The following is a 25,977-nucleotide window of genomic DNA, read 5'->3' on the forward strand; positions in this document are numbered from 1 at the left end:
GTTCATTTTCCAAAAAAGGAAATGAACATGTTATGTCTACCATGCTCTGGAAGCCCTGGTTCATTTGAGATATTCACACCTAAACCAGGGAGGAGGCAGAGGGCGTTCGGATGGACATCTGCCTGTGTGTTATTCATCTTTCTATAAGTGGGTCGGGGCATGTTGATCAGTACATGCATACAGTACATGCAGGAGCCCAGAATGCACAAACTATTTGCATAAGACTTGCATTGATGATTCTTTACTAAATTACAAACGATGGCATCCCCCCTGTGATGTCTCTCTGTCCACCTCTCCCTCTGCCTGCCCCCCTGGCTCTGTGGGCGGATGCAAGCAGGGTCTCTGTGGAGCTAGCTTGGTGGAGCTGCTTGTCTGAGCGGATGTGCCTGGACATCCACACCCTGCTGAGCCCCACCAGGTAGTGCCTCAACATCAGCAGGCTGACACGTGCATCAGAGGAGGGCCAGAGCTGGGGGGAAGTGGTTGTGATAGAGACACAGAGATTAAGAACCATGGATGGGTAAGTGAGAGAGATGGAAGAGGAGGTAAACAGGTATATGATGACAGGAGGAGTGAGTGAGATAAAGAGTGGAGGACGTGAAGAGGAGCTTGGTTTTCTATCATGTTCTGAATGAATATTAATACTCTGTCGCTGCTGTCATCGTTCTTCTGGACTGATCAGATGTGCTACACAAAGTCAGAGAGACTTTGTCAAAATCCCCCGTCCCATTTTGACCATCTACAAAGAACCAGACATAGCCCAAGAGTCTAAAATGTAAAAAAAAAAAACTAAAACATTTTAATAAAACGAATCATGAAAACATACACATATAATTCAGTTCACATATATAGTGATATGTCCAAAGGCAGGTCAGTATTCATGGAGGTCTATAGTTTCTAGTACAAAGATAAGATACTAGAAAAGATTTGTTCTCCACATAACTCTGAAGATTCAAGATTTGGATATTTTAAAATTTGAGTCAATATGACCACATACTAGCCTAGTCTTTACTGCTGAAACAATGAACCAAATAGGCTTACAAGGGAGCTCTTAAAAGATATGTGGAAAATACTGATGTTCAACATTCATACACTTACCCAGTCGCAATATTTATATCTACAGCAGAAAAATACATCACAATGTTGAGGTTTTGGCAGGTAGTAAAGATGTATGGCAAAAATAACATTTAAACAACTGATTGTTGTGTGGATTGGATACAATTCAGCGGAGGAATCATGACCATTTTACCATGTAGGTAACAGTAAAACACTAACATAACATCAAGTAAAATGCGTTTACAATGCAGACGTATTATTATTAATAAGATATCAATTTATTATTTCAAGATTATTTCAAGATATTCAGGTTACCTGATTTATTTCGGCTAGTTGTTTTCAAGTAGGCTTGTTTCTGTTAGCACATGTGGACAGTACTCATATAGACATAACCAGGTGATTCCCTTTACAGCTGTGTCTAATCAGAAATTCATATTATCAATAGTAACCATTGATAATACATAACTAACATGGCTGTCCAGGTCTCATCTCAGCCTTCTCTCCCTGGTTGCTCCCCTTGGGCCCCAGGCTTCCTGCCCCTCACCCCAGGCTTCCTGCCCCTCACTCCTCCTCCTCAGCCACCACCCCCCTCTCCTCAGCGGGGGTCTCCCCCCGGTGTTTGGTGTTACGGTCCTGGTCCTGTTCTGGGTCCATCTCCACCTCGTCGGTGTCTAGCGCCTCAAAGGAGGAGGCGGTGGAGCTGCAGTCACTGCGGTCACTGAGGTGGTCCCTGGGCCCCCGGTCTTGGCGGGGCACAGAGGCCTCTCTAGAGAGAGCCAGAGAGGACTCTCTGCTGTCTGACAACAAGACACCACTCCCAGAGCTGTATTCACTGTTTGAGTCTGCACCTGACAAGAGACACACGCACACGCGCAAACACACACACGTTTCAGGAAGAGATCATTGACTGTTAAGATGCATGGAGACTGCTGGAATTGTGTTCTTCTTTCCTCTCTGCGTCAGTCTCCACCTTTTGAATTGCTCTCTACCCTTTTCTTAGTTCAGTTCTTAGTTTTCAACAATGCACATCTGTAAGCATCGGAAAAGGTATGAGAGGGTACTTAAGATGGGAACAAATAAGTATTATCTTAGGGGATATACTGAGAGTAATTATACATCTACATGCATGTTTATTTTATAACATTGGAGGAAGAGAAAAAGTGTCCAACATCCACCGCAAGACAGGTTGAGTTGTGTGAATTACAGTGGCACTGCCAGTGTCAAAAAGTGCCTATTGAATTGTCCCGTGGAACTCCCTTAGCACACAGCAACATTCGCCCTCCTCACTGTTAATGAGGGAAAAATGCAGTGCCAGAACATCCTGCCTTTTAATTGGAGCTCAGCCTATTAGCCGTCAAACATTAGATAGTTCTCTCTTCATTTCTTTAAAATATGAGTTTTCACAGGTTTACTGGATCATTATTTCCTATTGCTGACACCCTCCATTTGTATTTATTTGGGTGGTGTGACTGTGTGTTTCTGAATTCAGCAGAAGTGTCTGAGGAAAAACAATTGATTTGGTCTGAGACATCTCCGCAGCCCTACCAGACGCCAGATGGAGATGTCTGAAGCCGTAAGTTTAACTCAAGACACGCAGTCAGACGATGACTAAACATCTCTTCTTGAAAATGTGAGAGATGGAGCACCTGACAGAATACTAACTCTACCGGATTGCAATTTACAGTAAATCCGAGAAAGGGTGTCAAAGGGTGAGATGTCATTCAAACTTATTGCGTGATGATCACTTTATGTCTCTTAAATGCCACTTCAAAATCAGCACTGGAGGTGTTGTAACATTTGACCCAAAATTTTGAATTTGGATCTGCAATACAGTCTCAGCCTATAATATAGAGAGAGGGGGAAGAGAGAGAGAGAGATAAAGCCATAGAGAGAAAGAGAGAGAGAGAGTGAGAGAAAGAGAGAGTGAGAGAAAGAGAGAGTGCGAGAAAGAGAGAGTGAGAGAAAGAGAGAGTGAGAGAAAGAGAGCCCATTTTTATTGTGTCAATCTAGTGACAGAACAATAGTATCACTAGATGAGTGTGTAAGTGGCTGGTCACTAACAACATGACGCAGGATGCAGGATGCAGGACTACACAGACACTAAACCTTTTTATCCTAATAAATGTCCTCAAAGGCATCAATATAAACATCTCCCCAAGAGCTTCACTGATTAATTTACATTCCGCTCATTTGCATTTGATTGATAGGAAAAGGAGAAATCTGAAGTTAAACAACAGAAATATTCATGCTGAACTGACGCCTGGTCATATTAGGTTTACCTTAAACACTGTCTCTCCTTTGGTTTCAGCCTGAGGCAACTCTCAAAAAGCGAATCAGTCTTCAAAGAAAAAAATACACATTAGGAATGATACCCTTATTTTGTGAGTTCAAAATTGCTACAGTATTTGAGAGGATGGGTTTAGAAGAGCCTTCAGGCAACAGTCTTAGCAGCCGCCAAAGCGATATTGATCCATTGTTACTGTCTGCCACTGAAAAAATCCTGCCTTGTTTCTTTACCGTGTTAAGTCTTTGGCTCTCTTTGTTGCATCAGCTGAGAGTCTTCGAAGTTTAGGAGTTTTAAAAGTGTGAAGTAGACACTGATGAGGGACAAACACACGTACACAAAGCAGTTACATGCTTAACAACAGTTACTTGACGGAAGCCCAATGAGGCGGTCCACTCACTACACATCCCAGCTGTAAGGAGAGGAGGGGGGTTGGGGGGGGTAGTGATGATCCAGATGGTACTGATGGTCCAGAAAGGCTCCAATGCTCCACTGATCTAGCCAAGCTCAGCCCAGTGTGTGACTGGAACACAGGTGCCTGTCACATTATCATCCCGTCACAGGCCTAGATGTGAAATCCACTCGGCACCGCGCCTGTGACACTGGGGAAGCACTAGATGTGTCTCTGTCACTTGGTTTCACTCAGCTATGCAGCCATGTGTGGTCATATGGACAGCATGTCTGTCCAAGTGTGCGTGTTTGTTTGGCGCGTGGATCAATCAGTCCCAAAGGAGACATGGAAGAAGAACAGGCCCTACAGCACATGAAAGGGAGAGAAAGAGAGCGATAGAAAGATGAAGAGCTAAAGAGAGGGGGGAGTTCGGGCATCAAATGTAGAGGTATTTCGAGGCTTACTTGGCCCCAGCACTGACAGCCACTTGGTGCCCACACACAGACACAGACGTGTAGCCCTCCCCATCCAACACAGTAAGAGTGAGTGTCTCTGTCGACATGAAGTGTGCGCAGCGGTGATAAGAGTGGCGACGCCCTTCTAGTCCACCAGCCCGGACCATGTTCATCCTGTAGCGCGTGGAAGGTCATCAAACATTGAGAGGAGCCACACGCGACATATTGCCTGGTATTCTCCTGCTCTGTCACTCGTCTGTTCCTTCACATCACATCAGTACGGCATGCCAGCGCCATGGGCCGTGACAGACTCTGACAAACCACTGCCTCAAACCTTTTACTTCCCTCCCACTTGGTAGTCACCCCAAACGGCAGCACTGGCACAGACTCTCTCATGACCTGCCGCCACCCCATCATCCCGCACCCTAAGTCACCCGCACACGCTTGTACACACGAAACACACGTTATTTAATGGAGAGAAAAAATCTTCGGGAAACCAATGACTTCCATGGGTATAATGCTTTTTACCGTAGGCCAACCAAAGGAAAAGCGTGCCATTCCAGCTCACCTCCAGCCTGGCTAGTCCCAGATTGTCTAGTGTTTGCGTGCCTGGTGGCTGTGTTCTGGCAGGCTTGAGGGTGGATTTATGGCTCACCTGACAGGTTAAGAGCTGTATGTGTGTGTGTGTGTGTGTGTGTGTGGGGTGTGTGTGGGGTCGGATCTAGTGGATAGAGAGGGAGCAGAGAGAAGCCATCATGTCAGTTTGATTCGTTTCCCAGGGACACTTGCAAGGTGACACAAAACAGATTGTCTCTGTGTTATAAAAAGTCATATGGAATGTCAGTGACATATTTATGACATCAGAAAGAGGTTTTTAGAAGGTCTGACACCTAACAAAACTCTGATCAAAGGCTTGATATATACCAACGTATGACATCAGAGTCAGTCAAGACAATCTGTGACATCACAAAAGCATACAGAATGTCTGTCAGTCAGACTATCTGTGACATCTGTGACAAAGAGGGAGACAGTCTGTTCTTCTATACTCTTTGGTCTGACTGACAGTCTATCTGTGACATCACTAACATGGAGAAAGAATGGCAGCACTGACATAACTGTTATGGACTGGTAAAATGGGTACTTACTGCATGTAAGTGAGAGTAAAGTTCATTTGGATTGGAGTGAAGCTAAAAAACATCTTCATTGAATGTTACGTTATACTAGACTACTCAAGTCACAGCTGAACACTATTCGCCATCTTGTCCATGCTGTAAACAACATGCACTGTGACAGACGGTGTTTGCGACACCTTCTTTCTTCTCTCACAAAAACACCAGCTCAACTGGTGGTGACGTCCCTGTGTGGGGCGGATATCTCAGGAGAAGAGACCCTGGGCCTGTGCTCCTGTCACGCCCCCTTGTCACGCCCTCCGGTCCCACCTGGTCTGGGGGAGCAGCAGGTCCTGAATGGAGGCAGTCGGGTGCCCGAGAGAGTGGCACCACACCCCCCCAGTGCCTTCTGGATCTGGGCCTTTCATTAACACCTACCACGCTGTCACTCACAGGCACACTCAGTAGGAGCTTATCTCAGCAACAAATTAAAGGAGCAACAAAACCCCTGTGCCACCGATGTGCCCTTTTTATATCCCATTACACTCCTGAAAGTGCAAATAAATAATACAATTGTTGCTAGTATATTTAGTTGTGGTTCAAGTTTTCGTTAACAAGCCAACAGAGAAAACACTCTTGGGGTGTGGGCAAGGCTTGACTGTGCCGTAAACAAGCTAAGATGGGTTGACCAACCATTCCAAATCACTGGCAACCAGTCCAAATCACTACGTGTAAAACGGTCACATTACTATTCCCCTCACTCTGCATCCTCCCTAGGCAATCTACCTGTGCTCATGCACATTCTGATGCGGGCAAACAGGCCTATTAATAAATCCACAGGTAATTCCAAGCGGTAAATGGCCCTAGGCACACTAACGGACTCTTTTTTTAGGAGAATACTAACTAATGGTTTTTAAACCACAGTAGCCAGAAAGTAGAGGACAGAGCCGGGCTCATGCTCTGCAGCCGCTCTGCTGGTACCTGTGATGTCAGAGCTCCTGTCATCTTCGGAATTGTTCCCGGACGACAGCCTCATCTCCACCTGGCGCACCTCCGGGACGTAGAAGTCGCCCTGGCGGGCCAGAGGACTCATGTAATGGATAACATCCTGCCTGTAGATTTCTAGGAATGGGTGGGCACACAGTTTTCTCTCCTGAGAAAAAGAGAGAGAGAGAGAGAGAGAGAGAGAGAGAGAGGGAGAGAGGGAGAAGAGAGGGGGGGGGGGGAACATGAAGGCAGGCTTGAGATGAAAAAACACCACAGAGATGATGAACCCATCCATCCAATAAACGTCAGCAGGCAGGAAGATCCAGTATCACGATGCGCTATTGAAGATCCCATGAGGAACTCCTGGATCAAGCCATGTTCTCTGTGAGGCCTGTGGTAGATAAGTATTAATTCTGGTGCAGGGGTTTGTGATGAAGGACCACCTGACCACTGCGATACCTGCACTGGTGTGTTCTTTCAATACATTTTTCCAATAAGGTTCTGCATAAAATGATGAATAATTGAAGATAAGCTTCTGCACATCTTTCTTTGTTATCTTTGGTACATGCTGTTTATTAAAATAGATGCCAGAGGGTTACTGGTCAGTGTGTGTTGTATGTGTCTCTCTCTTACTCACCACTCCCCACACACACAGCCAACCACAACCCATCCTCTGACACTGTCATTAATGTACGAATACATCTCTGTAGCTTCAGCTGTGCTTGGCTGGCTGGACCCTGCTGCTCTGCTCTCACTTCTCTAGGCTCATTAACTTTTAATTCATCGCATTTTGGTATTCTACACACACACAGCCCTAATTGCCATGTTCATCCTTTAGCTTACACCAAAGAGCATGTATACACTGCATACTTCACTATGAAACAGCCGGAACATGCTGCTTTCAATATCCACGTAGCAAATGTATTAATGTATTTGAATAATATGGAATTAATGAGTCTGTGAATTTGTGAATAAATGAATATGTGAATGCGTCATACACAAGCATTCACAGTGTGCAAAGGCGTTATTCCGCAAAGCAGCAGACTTTTTTCTAACTCAGTTCCATTGTGTCTTTGACCATCTGTCTCCAAACCCCCGTTTGACAGCATTGAGCACTCTCCTCCGTGACTGCCAGGGTACAGAATTCCAGTTGGCAGAAACAACACTGGCAGAAATTACAACACTATAAAATATTCATGGCTTTACTGTATGAAAACATCTGCATATGACCATAGGGTGTCAACACATTTTTTTTGTAGGCAATTTATTCACCTACAAGTACAACACCAAAATCAGTAGGCTTTTTCCGACAGGACTCCACAAGCTTTGGGAAGCTAGTCCACCATATTTGGTGAAGCGGCGATGCCTGAGTCCTTATATTGTCAGCGGTATATACACTGAGGCTGGCACAAAGCAATCTACAGCACGCTAGCAGAGAGAGAAGCTAGTGCAGAGGTGTCCCCTTCATTAGCAAGAATAAGTGGTCAACAGCAGGAGGTGGTGGGTGAAGATTAAAAAAGTTCAGCCTACAGGAAGCATTGTGAGATTAGGGGGGGGGGGGGGGTGGCATGATCAATTCCAATGTCCATGACAGTTTCCCTCTCTCCCAGTTAGCTGTGTGTCTAATTGGCTGTTTTTATGTCTGACCATGCCGAAAATGAGATGACAATAATGGCTTCTCAATAATAAGGTGTTTCGATGTTTAAGGAAGCGAAGACAGAAGAGAAAAAGTAGGAGAGAGAGAAAGACAGAGAGATAGGGAAAGAAAGAGAGCGAGAGCGAGAGCGAGAGAGAGAGAGAGAGAGAGAGAGAGAGAGAGAGAGAGAGAGAGAGAGAGAGAGAGAGAGAGAGAGAGAGAGAGAGAGAGAGAGAGAGAGAGAGAGAGAGAGAGAGAGAGAGAGAGAGACAGAGAGAGACAGAGACAGACAGTGCTGGTCTCCAGGGGATATGTCGTGACTGAATGTGGACAAACAGCTGCTGCAGGTACAGCCCAGCTCCAGTCTTGCATAGCCAGTACACAACCTCAGGCTCTGGTGCTCACAAACAAACACACACACACAATACAGATTTCCTTTTCACTGTAATCTCTCACTACGGTATCTCTACCAGACGCAGCCGAAAAATGTGTTTGATAACCGATATACAGACCACCAGCTAGTCAATCACCGCCGGTCCCACATGTCTGATAATTACGGGCATGTTAAACCTAACCCATCTCATCAACCTCTGTCTACTGCTTCTCCACAGAGAGCAGCTGGACGCATTAACTTGCAGTATCCCCTCTGCATGTCCACAGCACCCTGAACAGGCTATCTCACTGAGAGCCTTCTCAGCCAAACACAGGAACAGGTCACAGGCAGTTTATTATGTGCACAACATGACATGCTGAGATAAACATTCCAAAGAAGTCCTCTGTGTATTCCTAAAAACATTTGGTATATGAAAGAAAAAAAACAACATCCAGTAAGAATGATCAAGAAGCCATTGTTATCATAGTAGCCCAGGAGGAAAAAGCGTATCCTTACATCTCATTTAAATGTATTAAGTGAGAGCTTTACGATTTGGAGTGTAATCTTATTTCGCTTGGGAGGACTAGCAGTTCCACACAGCCTCACTCTCCTCGGCTGTGTCCAGACTGTGTGTTCCCAGCTTCCCCAAGGGAGCAGATGAACAAGAGATGAGCAAGGGCCAGTGTCCTGCCTCTCCAGGTTCCTAGCCTGGGGAGGAACAGCTGCACAGATGCTCAGGACAAATACACCACATATGTCTTCAGATAACTCAATTAAAACATACTTATTTAGCTTTAAAACAAGACTTCTGTTCCCACTGGTGGCACATACCAAGAACACTGGCCCTGAAAGAGAGAGAGAATACAGTAGGTTTGACTGTAGGACACTAAGTCAGGTCAGTTCACCGCTGGCCAGGGCTTCGGCAGGAGGATTTGAAAGAAAGCAGGACATCTTCTACACGACAAGGACACAAAAGCAGACAAGCAAGCGAAAAGAAGTATTTTCTGAAAAGGCTTTGTGAAAAGTTGATTTGAGGAAAGAACCAATAAGAGAGGGAGAGAGCGTGAGAGAGCAGCAAGAGCAAAGCAGGCAGTCAAAAACTGACAGAGTTCAGTTCTTTGTCGGGGGGTGGGGGGGCTCAGAGGGAAAAGTGCTGACAAATGACTGATGTTGACATTGACACAAAAGACAACAATCAGCGCCCAAAACGACCCCCTTTGCCCCTTTGTGACAGTGAACGAGACACCGGACACAACAAAGCTGACAGCAATTGGGAAGACAACTCAGGGTGACATGGAACTGTTCTTAATAACAGACATTGTCTCAACTGACTTCTGGTGGAATTTACGAGGGCTTTCGGGAGTTAAACTTTTTGAATGCCGAGTCAGGGTGAGACAGCTGAGAGGAGATGCTTTAAAAGCCTGCACTTATCTGACCGTGTCTGAGATGAGCGGGAACCCGGAGGCCAACGTTGAAGGCTGGTTCTCAACATGAACAAGAGTCTAATTCAAGGGTCTGGTGACACATGGCCACATCATGTGTCCGTAATTACTGTAATCCCTTAGATTATGGGATACACCACTCAATCTGAGAAGACACAAGAATAGGAACGACTCAAGACAGATTCTCTCCTTCTCTCTCTCCATCTCCCTTTTCTTTCTCTATCACTCTTTTCATTGTCTCTCCCATCCTCCTGCATGTGTTGAGGTTCACCTGTCCATCTCTCTTCTTCTGTTCTTTAAACCTCTAGACAAAAAGAGTGCAACATATTTTCAGTGCAACAGCTAAAAGTTCCCCGGTATTCTACAGAGGGGTCTCTGATGGCATACTAATTGACTCATCTTTTGGTTACCATCCACAATAGACTCTTTACTTAAATGACAACAAAAAATCCTGTCCAACCAACTTTTATCAACCACACCAAATAGGCCAACCAGGGAGACAGGGATGTTTGAAAGGCACTGACCTGAATAAAACAGGACAGTCTTAAGCTTGTTTATCTTTGCCATTTTCTGTCGCTAAAGCACAGGTTCCCCCCCCTCTTTGTTAGCAGCCACACACCCTCCAGTTGGGCTCATACTTGACTGGTTCCAAATTGCCTTCTGAATTGGTTTCCTGAAAATCCCTCAAGAGGACACTGCAGAAAATCCCATGAATGTATTTTCAAAAATGAAATCTCAGTAAGGGGGCTACCTTGCTGTCCAGCCACAGTACCATGGTTGGTCTTAAAGTAAGGTAATCTCTGACATTATGTGTGTGTGTCACCACTCACTCACTACTACTATACAATGATGAAACAAACCTGATTATACTACATTGACATGGAAAGATATGACACGTAGATGATGCAATTGGCGCGTTAAGAGATGCAAGCCTTTCTCTGCAGCGTGGCTACCTGCAGCCCAGCTGTGGACTGTGAGCCTCTGCACTGGAGGGCTCACACACGGTCAAACATCTACCCAAGGCTTGGAAACATCTGTGTGCAGAGCAAACACCAACACATCTGTGTGCAGAGCGAACACCAACACTATATCCCGCACCATCCGAAACAGTGAGTTGTTCACACACCCAGCAACATCATTCCCTCGCTCAGACAGGAGACAAGGACCCATGCTGGGTGTGGTCTCCACTTCTACATAGACCTGGGTTGGAATACTTTCACAATGGAGTCAATGGGCTGTATCCCACTGATACTCCAGTCAGATTTAGTATCAGACAGAGTCATATTTCAATTTTGACATGTAATATGGTACACAGCGACCACAGTGTCAATGCAACCTTTGAGATACAAATAAATATCCTGTTATTTTATTTCCAAGATGGAAGACGGTATCAGAATGAACATAAACAATAAGAGACATCATCCCAATACCACATGTCCATGCTGAGACTGTGTGTTAAAACCACTGGAGTGATGCCAGACATTGTACTGTGAAGGGTGATAAACAGAATCCAACAGCGTGTTAATGAGAGAATGAAAAACAAAAGAGAGGGAGCGAGAGAAGGAGAGCAAGAGAGAGAAACAGAGAGACTCACATCAGTTGAAATACACACACAAAAGGGCCTGTCTGCTAACTTACCCGCTCACTCCGCATTTAAACACCACACAGGGCTGATTATGATAGCACTATTGAAGGGCATGCTACCTGGAGGCTTAGCTATGCATGTAGTGCATGGCAGCAGAAAGTGAATAGTGACAAACCTTCCGGTAATAAAACCAAATAACTCATACAAACCCAGAGAGAGCACAGCGGGCGTGGAGCGAAGCATAGCTGACGTGTCTTGCTGTCGAATGTGGAGCTTGTCATACGGAGGGCTTGAGTGGGGAACAGACTAGTTCCTCGTTTCCCCTCAGCCCTCTAGTATGTCCTCCTCTCAAGCCACAGAGCGATGTGAGCCCCACTCGTACTCGGGTACTGAAGAGGAGATTGCATTCAACTCCATCAGCCCTGTCATGTATCAGACCATCAAGTGAGCTCTTCAGACTTGAGATATTTATATTATTCACTGAGGGGTCTGTCACTCTGAAATGTTTAATATCTATGTGAAGAGTGACTGTCTGACTCTTCCACTTGAAATAATGAACTGAGGAGTATTCATAAGCCCTCACAAAACAGATGTAAATCAAAAAGGAGTTAGTTCTTTCTGAGAGTCATGTAATGTTGATGTTTACTATTGTCCTCAGGACCACCAAGAGTGAGGGAATTCCCACATTCAGTAGAGAAACAAGATAGTCTGGAATGACTTGAGTTAAGAAGAGAGAGATAGAGATAGAGAGACAGTGAGAGAGAGATAGTGAGAGAGAGAGAGAGAGAGAGAGAGAGAGAGAGAGAGAGAGAGAGAGAGAGAGAGAGAGAGCGAGAGTAGACGGGAGAAGAGATAGGAGCGGACAGCAGAGGAAATCTCTCAGTTCATTCTCACCTCAGAGGTCAGTGTCCTTTTTCATTTACACCTTGGTCAGCGAACATAGCCTTCTCCCACCAGAGCCACTCCCCGTGCTGCTCACACAAGTCTTGGCCCATACCTCTCTCTATCTCCTGTGTACTCTCTCTCTCTCTCTCTCATTCCCTCTCCCTCTGCTGATACCAGACATCTTATCCTTTGAAACATTCCACTGTACCACTACATCCATGAGTGATTGCTATGGCAAGCTGTCTCACACACAAATGGGCTCTTAATATGCTGGTGCGCACCGCCGCCTTATCTTAATTCAGAGCCACATCAGTTCAGAATAAAATCGCGATTGGATCAATCATATTCTAATGTGACATTTGGCGTTGACAAATGTCTCCAGGTTCCCAGTGGCCTGGGTACAAAAGTCATGTTTGAGCACTTGACTGGCAAGCTGTCCTCAGCCCCATGTGGTTGAGAGGTGTCTGGCTGTCATTCAGCCAACCACGGTGCACCCAGGCTGGGCCAAACAGAACCAGCCCTGCCTGCTCACACACACACACACACACACACTGTAACACTACCTGACAGAAGAAGAATGTCCACTCTTAGAGCTGGATGGAAACTATTTTTTGAGGGAGTAAAGAAGAACACAGAAGAGTAATCCACAGTTCTCAGTTATAATTACAAATAGGCTACTAACTACAGGATACTAAACAACCCTATTTTGTAAATTAGGGCAATCTCATATTGCTTTAATGGGCTATTTCACATTCAGCCCATGTTATAAAGAGTTTAGGGCAAAGCCTATGAAATGATCTAAATTCAATCAAATATGATTGTATTGCTGAAAAGAGAATCAGGTATCAAGCAGCCCTTGAGGCCTGTGTATATTCCTATAGTTTACTGCAGGGCAACAGAAGGTAAATCTGAGCCTGGGATTATATGGATCTAGACAAGATGATGGTGATATCTTATCTGAGGCTTTCCAATGTGAGATGATCCAAGAGGGGTAGGGGACAAGGAGAGGAAATGACATCAATCTGGTGCTGCTCGCCAAGGAACAAAAACATGGAGGTGGAACACAAACAAATCTGTTCATCTCCTTCTGCAGAGAACAGCCGTTTGTGACTGATTCCTCTCGCAACACCTCATGCCTAATTGAAGGGACAAAGGATGATTTTTGAGTTAAAATAGAAGAAACAAACATCACTCATCATTCAAACAAGGTATTGCTATCCTCCTCAGTGTATTGCTTTTACAATAAAAATGTAAATAACATGAACATATTTTGTGATGGCAGGAAAGCACTATGTGGTAGTACTGTTAGTGTGGCTCATTACAATTTCACAAAAAAAGAAGAAACTGTCCTCACTTTGCATGTTTGCCTAGTCATACAATACATCCTCAAACATCTCCAAGGGAAGTTAAAATTAGATTGGAAAATATTTAACGTTTCTGGCAGGCGAAGATAAATTATACCTAAAGTTTAGGAGCAGACACTTCACAAAACACTATTTATCCATCCATCTCTGGCTGTGAAACCCGCCCACTGTCCTTTCCTGACCTTTGCAACTGTGTTCTTATTGGGTCGAATTCCCCCGTGTAGAGCCGGCCCTGCAGACTAACAGCTGTGCTGGGGTGAGGGTCTGAGCCAGGAGGCCAGCAGCCAGACCAGCCCTCCCTACTGATGAGGCCCTATCAGACAGTGGACGTCTGTTTGGGTAACGCTGCAGGTTCACTACATACCATAGGTGACAATCATCTGAAAAAGCCCAAAATAAAAAGACAAACTAACTTTAGAGTCTCTGCACTGGTAAGAGACTTCAGTGCCCCGGAGCAAACAAATGTTTAGTCGCCAGAGTTTCAGCGGCCCTCAGATCTGTGTGAATGTCAACACTGCCCCCCACAACCCCCCCCCCCCATCCCCTGTCCCCGCCCCCACCATCAGTGTCTCAAGATGCCAGGCCTGGCGGTGAGCATGCTTGTCTCATGAAAGGCAAAGTGCAGACAGTAAACATTAGGGCCGGCCAATGGTGTGGGCGGCCAAATATCAGTCCCACTCAAAGAGTGTGTCAGACAGCAGGCTAAATGCAGATGAGCAGCGCTGTAAAGGTCCCTCCACAGGGGACTCTGCACCACCACAGACACGCTCAGCACACGACATCACCCAGCTCACCACAGACACGCTCAGCACACGACATCACCCAGCTCACTGGAGTCAGCCACTCTGACAGGACGTGCATTTCAGTTGTGTTTATTGGCATCTTTCATGAGAGGCCATTTCAAAATCCAAACATCTAGTGAGAAAAGTCCTGCTACTAGGTATTTATCCATTTGATAGACTGCATGCCCTGGATCATCTTCCATGTGTAAATGAATAATAATAAAAAATACCTCCCACCAGTACAATCCAATTGCATCTCTGTGGCATATCTGGCTACAGCAAGATTGACCCCCGGAGAGGGAAAGTGAGGGAGGAAGCAATACTGGCAAGTGACACAATGACACCGGTGACCCATATACAAACTAGAAATGATGAACAGATATAACACGGCAACATTTTATTGTTCATTTTTAGCCGTTAACATAAAAGACTACTGAGAACCATCATAGCCAATGAGGAATGGAGTGGATGAGATGGGGCTCCACGCAGTTCATCAACCACGTCACTACGTCACACAACTCCGGAAGCCCTTCCTGTGGACTTGTCCAACTGAACCTGTCCCTGTCTGCGCTCTGACCTTTCCAATATGGCAGAATGATCTGCTCCCTCCCCAGGTCCCTGAGCCATAACAAGAGCATCTTGGGTATAAGGAAACACCTGTGGTGCATTAGGTAATACAAGACCTATGACAACATACTAAATCTGACTGGAGTATCAGTGGGATACAGCCACTCCATTGTGAAAGTATTCCAACCCAGGTCTACGTAGAAGTGGAGACCACACCCAACATGGGTCCTTGTCTCCTGTTTGAGCGAGGGAATGATGCTGCTGGGTGTGTGAACAACTCACTGCTTTGGCTCTGTTCGACATTTCTGAAGCAGGGCACACTTATCCTTCAACAGCTGGGTGGCGAATCAATATGCACATTGAGTATCCACATTGAAAGTAACATGTTAAGAGCAGCTTTGGCAAGCATAGCACAAGCAAACGGTCTGTTGGAGATCTCACTGTCCTCGGGGCCTTGGTAACTGGGTGAGGTCAGAGGTGAACAGAAAAAGAGTTTGTGGAACTAGGAGGAAAATAGATAATAATGTGCTAATTGATGTTCATAGAGGATCAAGGAACTAGATGAAACAGATCCACCAAGATTCAAAAATACATGTTTTAACTGCACCAGAACTATTCTAGCTATATGTTTAAAAAGCTGCATAACTGAATTGGATTCCTTATTCTTTTGTCAAATCACAAGACATAAAACATAACATCCTCAGCTGAACTTCAACCATCAGAGACCAGACTACTGGTGGGCAGTGTGCTTTATATCAACACAAGTCTCTCACAAGTGGACACAAAAAATGTAGTTAGCAGACACGTGGCAGAATATCCTAAAATACCTCTTCTGTACAATGCAAACACAATGTGCCATGAACAGTATGGCCCTCAAAAACACTTCTCTTCTAACCAACTAAAAGCCTTAAAGACCTCAATGCTTCAACTCTAAGGGAGCAGGAGGACCCTCCCTGGAAAGAGGCCTGATACTGTATCTGCCAATAAAATAGGAACGGTGGGAATGACGCTATGTGATGACAACATTAATAATGGACGAACACTTGAACACGACTGCAGGGCAGGAGGCTCAAGTCCTGTGACAGAGGTGGCAGCAGGACCGGGGAATGCAGGGGCAGGGTACGGGGGACTTAAAACGCATCAAAAATGAAAGAGATCTGAAGGCTTGAGAACCTATGGGATCCACCAAACTGGCTCTGGGTCACATCGCAGAAATGAGCAGGGTCAGCCTGTCTACATATTGAATTGAGCCCAAGGTACAGGTCATAGCTGTGGAGGAGCGTGTAGTCCCTGACATGCATCAGTGGGAGTGGTTCACTGGGGTATATGCGGTAATGGCTAAATAAGTTCCCACAATCTGCAGTAACTGACTCCAACAGGCAGTACTACAGTCAAACCAAAAGGTCTACCAATCTTGTTTATGACCCATTCGTTAGCGATTCAGCAAATCCATGTTTCCATCCCACTGATTATTTCCCACTAGGGAGGATCAGGCTAGTTTGGATGCGTAACCATGGGGATCGCCGAGCACCCTTATAAAATGTTTTATCCAAACCTAATGCTGGGATGATCTCCTCCCTCTCTCATTTAATAACTCCTTCTGGACGTGTGCTTAGGTCAAGGGTTACGATGACTCCTGACTGAGTCAAGCCCAAATCTTTCTCATGGATAATGCATCACAAGACATAAATGAAGCATTATTCTAATTCAATGTTTTAATATACGGGGGAGCTCCTTCCAGATAACAGCATCTGAGAGGATAACTGGACACGTGACCACAACTTCAGAGGAAAACTGTTGTTTCTGAGATGACTCATGCACGGCCATGTTCTCCCAGGATGGAGATGGAGATGACACACTGTGTATACATTATAAATAGGTCCATTACTTAAAGAGAGCAAGGCACATGACTAAACAACATTCAGCCCTCTGCATTCTGAGATTGCAGATCATAATAGAAAAATTTTATACAGATATACAGGATATACATGTTTTATATCCATCAAAACATTTGTTTCCCCCTTTTACTGAACCACATGTCTCATTAGCGTCTGAAGCTCCTAAGAAACACTTTACCAGCAACCAATAGAACATTCACGTACTTAACGCCTACCTAACTGTGGCAAAAAGTATAATCCAGGAAACAGGGTTGTGATATTCAGAAAATGATGTAAGTATCATCAAATGGGGTAGAAAAGGAGTTTTGCATCTCTACAGCACTAGTCTCAAGGTGCTACTATATCAACTACCAGTTACTGAGAGTGCAAAGAAAAAACTGATTAAGATTAGAGTTATAGTTAACTGTGACCCCCTTATCCTACCTCTGACCATGCTACTACACCTCAACCAATGCCTGTTGTAGGATGAGAGGTAGGGTATTCCTAGCTCTAGCCCTAGCCCTAATCCCCCAACCCTAAAAACAAGGTCAGGGTCAGGGTTGGGATATGACTAAGCTTAAATCTCGCCCTGCAAGACAGGTCAGGGGTGGTCTGGTAACAGGATCAGACCAACGATGTAAGGCCCCGGCAGTCTGGAACTCTAATTCAATGGATTTGGTCTCAACAGTTCCTTTCAACGTTTCTAGTGTTAACTAGAAAATGGACAAGCAAAGATTACCCATGGCGATGCCACCTGTGCAACCACGCTGTATAATTAAAGCTTCTCAACAAACCCTCGGCTCCTCCTAAATGACTCATTTTCCCAGCTGCCTCGGGGTCGCGCCTAGTGAGTGTATACAAGCTGCTGACAGGAGTGCGGGGATTTCTTCTTGGCTCCTGACTTCCTTTACTCCCTGTGTATCTCCCTGTGTATCTCTGTGTCCTTAGCTCTCATCCTCTCACTCTCTCATGCCAAGTCTTTCATCTGTCAAACCGCTTCATTCTTTCTTTCTACACATTTTCCATCTGGTATTTGTATTCCTTTGCTGACTTTCCCTTCCTCTCTCCCACCCCCCCTTTCCTTCTCCTCTGTGTTCTTCACCCCTTCTCCCTGTCCCCCAGGCTAATGACATGGGGACATTTCTCTCACTCCCAGCCCCAGGACTTCTTCCTCTCTCATGAACCATTGGTCTAAGACTATTCAAACATAAACAACCAACCCTAACAGAGAGCCATCTGTTAGAACAGTGCATGTTAGAAGTGCATGTGACATCTCTCAGGTGCTACAGTGTCTGTGTACCAAAAAAATAACCCTAGACAGGCTGCAATAATGAGACACATCCCCCACTCAGCCTCTCACCTCACTCCACATCACCTCACTGGGAGCCGTTTGTCCTAGAGCGAGTTCCTTTATAAGTCACTGGTGTTTTCATCAGTGTTATGATCAGTCAATGTTACTGTACGTGCAGAAAGTGTATTTTTCTTATTTTCTAAATGCTGGAAGCTTCTAAGGAGTAAGTGAGACGGGTAATGTTGGTGTGAGTCAACAATACTTCCAGTGGGGCCATAGGAGTGATATCGCTAGCTCAGAATAGATGTTGAAAACACAGTCTCCTCCAGCCATACTGTACCTTGATGTAGCGATGAAGCCGAGGGTAGACCCGCCTCACCCCCAGCAGCACAGAGAGGGGGGTCCTGTGGGGGACGGAAGTGGTGACCACATGGGTGACCTCTGGGAAGGAAAAGATCTGGAAGCCAAACTTCTGATAGAGCTGGAGCAGCTCCTCACTGGGACTGCCAGTTCCTTCACTCAGGATACTGCCCACGGCATAGCGACACTTCAGCTTCGACACCTGGGAGAGTGGGGGAAGGAGAGAAAGAGAGAGGGGGGGTGGATTAAGAGCAGACGAGAAAAAGATCAAGATACAGTGAGCGACAAGGGATGTTTTTTTCAGATCAAATTTGATAAACTATTGGTTGAGGTGTACCATTCACATTTCACTTTTGTTAGTCTAAAAGTCGAAAACTGTTAGTTTCAAAATTGCTTTCTCTCACTCTGTCCTCTTTATTCCTGTCCCACTTGCAATGTCTTTCTGACTGTCCGAAGGCTCTAATTAAACATGCAGAACACTCTCTCCGTGGCTGCGAGGCTGTGTTGTAGCAGACAGACAAACTCGTTCAGCAACCATTCCAAGCAGCAATTAGGAGGACTAACACAACCCTTATGCCCCATCTTCAATTGTGCCCATCCTCTGGGGAAATAGGCTGAAGATAGAATATAAAATATTCTTCCCTGCTATGAGAAATGGCCAACCACATGACCACTTTAGATTTTTCCTTCAAAACCTGATGAGTAACAAAGACAGATTACAATAATAAAGGGGCTTTGAGGAAAAAAAACTCTAGGATACTAGCCTGGGAACCAGACCAATCTGAGAGCTCATGGTTTATTGGCCTGGCAGATGGGTCTGGCTACCTTCCCATTCAAACAGATTTCCCTTCGGCATGGAAAGTGCCGGGCCAATCACATCTGTTTATCTTATATAGGGTGGGATTAATGACATGACTGTACAGAGGAGCGCAGTTTCATCAGCGGCCAAGATGATGTTTCACATTGGTCTGTGCCTATTGACAACGCCCCTTGGATATGGAAAACGAACTGAGAGGTTCCAGACTAATACTCATTTTCCAAATGATCTGGCGATGCCAGGCCAGTAGGATACATCAAAGGATCCTAAACTAAGAAAGAAACCAGCTTTGTAATGAAATACAGGTGTTAAGAGAGAGACTCTCAGTAGCCCGAGCTGCACTAATTGCAGCACTTGGCTGCTTAGCAAGTTGTCCCTGCTTCCTCTGATCTGGGCATCCTGTTCTCAATTTAGGAGGAGATAAAAAGAGAAGCAATTGAACACAAATGAGGGCTCGAGGGACACCTCGAAAATGTCCTCTGTATGGTATAGCACTAAGCGGGTATTCTGCCCCTCCGTTACTACAGTTATCCCTCCCTCCACCAAGGACTCCTTCCGGTTCTCCATCCCTTCTCAGGGGCCTGCAGGTTAGCAGGGGTCAACACCAGGGAGGCGTTCTCTATACAAAGCTCTTTCATGGTTTCCCCTTCATTCAACAGATGATGGCTCTGGTTGTAAAGAGGGCAGAACTGCAGTGTTTCTGGTGCTTACTCATTAAGATGCAGGTAATGAGGAGTCCCATCTCTCCCATCCCGTGAATCCTGCCAGCCAAGGCCCCTGGGAAAGAGCGTTCTCACTCTCAGTTCCCATTAGTCAAAGCCAGCGCACCGCGATAAGAGGCAGGCAGGGATTGAAGAGCACACAGTCATTTTTCATTACAAAGACTCACACACACACACACACACTCACTCATAGGGACATACACACACTCCAATCCCCAACAGAGGAGAATCTGCATAATGACCAGACCTCAGCCTAGTTTAGTGTGTAGACAGATTACATCTCCCACCAAAGCAATCCCTCCAGGATCCATTCAAACCTGCTCCAGACACTGTGGTGCTAGCTGGGTCATGCCATGGGTGGAAAACCTCTATAGCTAGGTATAAGAGTAAGGAAGTGTTACACCGAGGCAAAGTCTTTCAGTATATTTTCCAGTGATAAAAATTCCATGTAATGCCCCCCCCTTCCCCCTCCCCATTACATTAAATCTTTGCTACTCAGTATGCTCACTACTAGCCTCACTATGACCCAGGACACCACCAGCACAGCTTAGTCACAAGTCATCCTTGTGCCACCTTCACAAGTGGCTGGAACCTTATCAATCTATCTTTCCTCATTCCTAACTATCCTTTACAAGGTTCTAGCATTGATTTAGTCTCCCCACCCCTCCTGGCTCTTCTGCCTCTCACTGCCAGGCCTTGGGAGGGACAGCAGGAGTGCAGGACTCTCTCTATGTCTCCCCAGGAGGGCTGAGAACAGAGTGTGGGGCTAACAAACAATCCTGTCAGTGCAGCGCTGTCCCTGCTCCGCCTGTGGCTCCATACTTACACACACATGAGCGCACACACAGGGCTAAAACCAGTGTCTATTCTCCAAACAAGACAGACACAGAACACCACCAATCTACAGGGCCGGGCATTACCCCTGCAGGGAAGCGAAAGAATATTCTGGCGAGTGGCGATTCTCTTCATCAGTTAGTGACAAGCAAGCCGCCTTAAACTTGCCCAACAGCAGACTGTCTGTTCTAAATAAATGCTGACTGTCAATCATAAGAGTAACAAGATTAACAAGACTGTCACATCACCACAGTAAGGTGTCTCCTGTCAACAATAAGCCTTGGCCTAGTTTTCATGCATAGAGGAAAATACACAGTGTGGACTGTGGAGCTTTCTTTTTGTTATTTGGCTGGCACAGTGGCGGGCTCCTGTTGAGAGGATTAGTTACCCATATCCCAGGGTTCACAGCAGGACAGGCAGGAGTCAGGACAGATAGCCACAGCCACCAGCACAGTCCTCTGGGACATACACTTCAAAAAACAATCTCTAAACGCAATCACTTTCAGTCATCCTTTCACATCTACTTTAAAGCACTTTCTTTTTTCTGAGTCATCCTGGTACACAAGCTGCCTTTTCATGTTCCTTCCATCTACAAATGTAGCCTACTACTACTAAGCTGGTCTCTGACAGCCACTTCCTAGAAGACCTTAGTTCTGTTTACAAAGATGTGGTGGTGCATTCTGGGAACAGAGAGGTCACAGCCATCCAGAGGAAAACATCCCATCAGGCACAAAGCGATGCCTGTCTTATTCTACCTTTGTGCTATGTCCCTCTGAAATGGAGCACCACTTTGCTTAAGCACCACTTTGCTTATGCATTACTTCCGACACCTTCTCCTGACACGCCCACTACTTGGTCCTATTACACTCTGTGGCTAACTTTGCAGAGCAAAATGCAGGTCTAAGATACAGGCCTATTATGTCTTCTATGTTATGCATTCAAGCTTCAACATTTCTCACAATTCAACTGTCACTACAAAAGAAAAGAAAAATTCAATTCTTGCAGAGATGTAATTTGTTGGCCACATGTACCCAGTTTTGTGTGACTGACTGTTGTGACCCAAGTACCGTACCTTGACACTCGCTGGGACTAGCAAACAGATTTGTCATCTCACCACCCTTCACCCCTTCCCTACCACTGTGGCATGACAGCTGTGGGTCACAAGGACCTCAAACTGTGGCCTGGGCCAAAGTTGGGGAACCTTCTTTTTTTTTTTTACTCAACGTTTATGCCTGTCTCTATATGCTCCTGTGGTGATCTCCCTGCTTTCTGCTGCTAGAAAGGCAGGAAACTAAAGGGAGAGGGCTAGGATAGGCAGAACCAGAGAGTCACAGCCTTTGAACTTCTCGAGAAGATGGGGGTTGGGGGAGGATGGGATTAGTGAGAGGGGCAGGGGCCAACAATATCTGTCAGCTGCTTTAATGCAAAGGAATAGCTGCTCCACACCGTATCTATGGCAACCATGTAAGAACCAAGTTGAGCTCTCAGTCTTTAGTTTTTCCAGAGCAAGTGAATAAAGAAGGGACCAAGTGTAAAATCTCATGAGGAGGAAGCCACTTCGAAACCTCTTAGCCGCTCACAGTTGTGCTTTTGTACATTCTGTGATGGACAATCAATGCGTTTTGTCCCAGGGGAAAACACCATTCATTCTTTGTTCCTCTGTCTGTCCCACTCCAGGGGACCCAGAGCACTCACAGGAGCTTCTGACCTTGGGAACGGATGACATCTTGAAGTTTGAACACTAATGAGCTGACATCATTATGCCAATTATCTTAACTTAGATCAGGACTTGGCTGTGAGTGACTTGGTGGAGAGAAGCTGGGACCCAATGCTAATTGCAAGCTTGGGAGAAAGAGAGTGACTAAAACAAAAGGGTTTTTGAAGCAGAGCTGGGAAGAGTCATTCAGTTTGAATGCATTTGCTGTGGAGGACCATGCTGTGGGCCAGGCACATATACTGTATGAAGACACAAAGCTGGTGCTGGCCATGCCTGGGTCTCATCATGAACTTGAAGAGTGGACTGAGACCCTATAGAAAAATGTGTTTTATGTGTGTAGTATGAACTGCTCATGTTAGTGTTGGAGGATGTCTACTGATTTTCATATTAGGCTAATTACAATGTCTATTTGTTGGCACATTTGAGCTCATTTAGAGCCCATCCCTCTCTTTGCTCATCTGGCAGTACTCAGGGCTTAGATCTAACAACAGCCAAGAGACACTTTTGAAGTGGTGTGCAGGATTAGTTAAATGTATATATAGAATTGAATATTGAGGTAAATATATAAAAAAAGGTTCACAAAAAAAACATTTTGGAAAAAAAGGTTAAAGAAAAAGTTTCTAAAGGTTGGAATTTATTTTTGAAAGGTTGGAATTCTTTGAAGTTGAAGTTTGAACTTGGAGGGTTGAAAAACATTTTTGGAAAAAAAAATTTTTTTAAGAAAAAGCTTGTAAAGGGTTGGATTTTGAACAATTTTTTTGTCTAAGGTTAGATAATTTTTTTTGAAAAAAGTTTCCCCAAAAAAGTTTCCAAAGGTTAGATTTTTTTGGGGTCCAAAAAGACAATGGAATGCGATACAATATTTTCTGAACAAGATGGCTCAAGCTGTTGCTTTTTTGTTCTGATGAAAAGTATTGATTATAAAAGCACAGATTTAAAATGTGTATTTTTAAGAGTATGTCTGCTTGTGGATTAAAGCCACACAAGGTGGAACATTAAATAAACTTCATTTTTGTATGTATTATACATTTTGTAGATGACTTAAGTGCCATGGGATTGAGCCCCTGGATGTTTTCGAAGGGTATCTTTTAGAATGCTGAAGCCCTGCTAAAAGATGCTGATCTTACCATGGCCCAGCAGCAGCAGGACAGCCCCAGGGGGTAAGTATAATACTAGATCGACCTGATAGGGCACAACAACAACTATTCTGAACAAAATAAACGAAAACTTTACTTTCACATCACGTCTCCTATCTGTTCATCGGACTTTTATAGATTGACAGCCTGGATATACTATACAGTACTGTGCAGAAGTCTTAGGTACCCTAAGATTTTGAAACATATAGATTAATGAACGGATTACCTCACCAAATAAAGGCATGTTTACCATGTAATAAGCAAAGTAATGTAGATGGATGCAAACAAGATTGGAGATTGATCAGTTCAGGTGCAAATATCATAAAATAACAACCGGGTGTAAATAACATGGTTGGCTATGGACACATGGGCACAAATTGTCATAGCCATTATATATACACCTGGGTGTAAATAACCACATTAGCTATTCACCCTGGGTGCATAACATTGTTGGCTAATGACAAATAGGTGCTAACAGCATCTACCTAGTCACAATGCAGGCTCAACAACATGAACATAGGCCGCCATAGGCCAGCCCAACCCTACCTCATGTCTTTCAGGCCAAAACAATATAACTGTAGAAGAAGACATGTAGAAGAGCCTTTCAAAGAGGTCAATTAAACATGTGCTGCGTGTCATGAAGGATCTCAAAGAGTGAGGGGGATTAGGTATCTGGGAGTCTACTGATCAAACAGACAAGAGGTCTGTTCCTGCTGAAGACAGATACAAAGACTGAGGCCCCCAAGGGGTTCATATGGAGACCAGGAGGAGGGTAAAGGAAACACCTAAAGGAAACAACAGAGACGTCCAACAGGTTGATGGTGTTTACACTGACTGCGCCATAGGTGGGGGAATGGAAGGGACCACAGTGAAGCTTCTTTCACAGGCACCAGAAAAAGGACAGTGTTTATGAAGGCTAGCCCTTGATCCCCTGTTCTGCGTGCACAGACCAAGGGTTGGGAGATCCCTACATCTCAATACCATAAGGGTCATAGTGCTGACAGACCTACCACAGAGAGAAGGTGGATAACCATCCATCCACACACCACACCCTTCTCCAGATGTTCTCTGATCTAAACTATCTGACTTTTCTAGCTTCAAGCTTTTCAACTCCCTCCCTCCCAGTGGGTTGGGATGTTAAGCAGAATAAACTACATTTGTTGCAGTATCAAATGTACTATGTGATTACCCTAGCCAGCATTATTCTGGTGTTGACTCTTATGTTTAACATAGCTCTGATGTCAAACAATGGCAGCTTCAGTGATGCATTGTACGAATGAATGCAGTTTCTTTATTTTCTCATAATTTAATAAATAGGAAAGCAAAGGTTCAGTCTCAAATCCTATATAACATGGAATGCTGACAACCGTGATCTAATCTATATGCATTGCAAAGAGCCTGTAGTCATTTTGAAATCCAGATTTAGCTACCCTCCCCCTTGAAATAATTTTAACAGCTCATGCTAATACCGCCATCTATTGGTTTGAGTCAGACGTTACATGGTAAGATAGACTATACTTTCTTTGACAACTTTTTCAGCAAACATTTGCGTAATATTAACATCATTATAGAGCACCGTCATTGCTCCAGTATATGTTGCCTTTCGGTCCTTGATCCATGATTTTAATGCTTTTGCATTCATATCCAAAGTCACCCATTCATAACCAGATTGTGTTGGTGTGGATCAGATGCTTTGAGTGTGGTAACATTATGGTTTAGTTTGGACAAGATTTACCTTTTTGGGATCATCGTAAAACACCCCAAGACACGTGAGCTTGGGTCCAATACTGCAACTTTCAGTAAAAACTTGTCCACAATCTTTGTATGGTCCCTGTTTAAATTTGTAGGCAATTGTGATATTCTTGATTGGCGGTGAACCCGTCCGGATGTTGATCTCCGACATAAGTCCCGAGTACATGACGTACCCTAGTGTAGTTAAAATAAGACTTAATAGCAGGGTAATGATCACACATAAAATGACCCATTCTTCTGACATGTTCAGCTAGCTGGCTAGCAAGTTTGGTGGGGATATTTCTGACAGTCGGATCAAAATGTTTTTAGATACCAATTGGCTATAGCTATTAACCATATAAACACCTAATTTCCACTGGCATCATGATTTTTCTAACTTTCGCCAATCAATTTCGTCCGTTTTCTTTGAGCGGACTAGAAATTCTGCCAGTGCCTGCTTTATTTCCCTAAACAAGTATAATATTTCCGTTTAGGTTGCCTGTGTTCCGGAGAATTCAGTGCCCCTGTTCCCCTTCCTTGCGCGTGCGCGAAATCATGACGTTTTCGCTTTTTGCT

General features: G+C 44.8%; 1 protein-coding gene across 2 annotated transcripts; it reads right to left on the minus strand.

The window, feature by feature from the left end:
* Nucleotides 1-775: 775 nt before the first annotated feature.
* Nucleotides 776-25,935, minus strand: LOC124471445 (testis-expressed protein 264). 2 transcript variants are annotated; one of them, XM_047025931.1, is made up of 4 exons: nucleotides 25,406-25,935; nucleotides 18,425-18,646; nucleotides 6,277-6,448; nucleotides 776-1,898 (listed from the first exon to the last, which is right to left on the minus strand). In XM_047025931.1, the coding sequence occupies exons 1-4, from the start codon at nucleotides 25,664-25,666 to the stop codon at nucleotides 1,618-1,620; spliced, it is 936 nt and encodes a 311-aa protein (XP_046881887.1). In that variant the 5' UTR covers nucleotides 25,667-25,935; the 3' UTR covers nucleotides 776-1,617. The 2 variants fall into 2 exon arrangements, with proteins under 2 accessions (XP_046881887.1, XP_046881886.1); XM_047025930.1 differs by having other exon boundaries at nucleotides 776-1,904.
* Between the last annotated feature and the right edge of the window lie 42 nt (nucleotides 25,936-25,977).

The sequence above is a fragment of the Hypomesus transpacificus genome, chromosome 9 (genome assembly GCF_021917145.1).
Source record: "Hypomesus transpacificus isolate Combined female chromosome 9, fHypTra1, whole genome shotgun sequence".
Classification (NCBI taxonomy): Eukaryota; Metazoa; Chordata; class Actinopteri; order Osmeriformes; family Osmeridae; genus Hypomesus; species Hypomesus transpacificus.

Bases quoted from the DNA above. Each gene is read 5' to 3' on its own strand.
- LOC124471445 (XM_047025930.1), bottom strand. From the start codon at position 25,666: ATGTCAGAAGAATGGGTCATTTTATGTGTGATCATTACCCTGCTATTA. The intron at 18,647-25,405 runs GTAAATCTTGTC...CCACTCTCCCAG, and splicing joins TTTACGATGATCCCAAAAAG to GTGTCGAAGCTGAAGTGTCG. The intron at 6,449-18,424 runs GTACAGTATGGC...TCTTTTTCTCAG, and splicing joins GGCTTCATCGCTACATCAAG to GAGAGAAAACTGTGTGCCCA.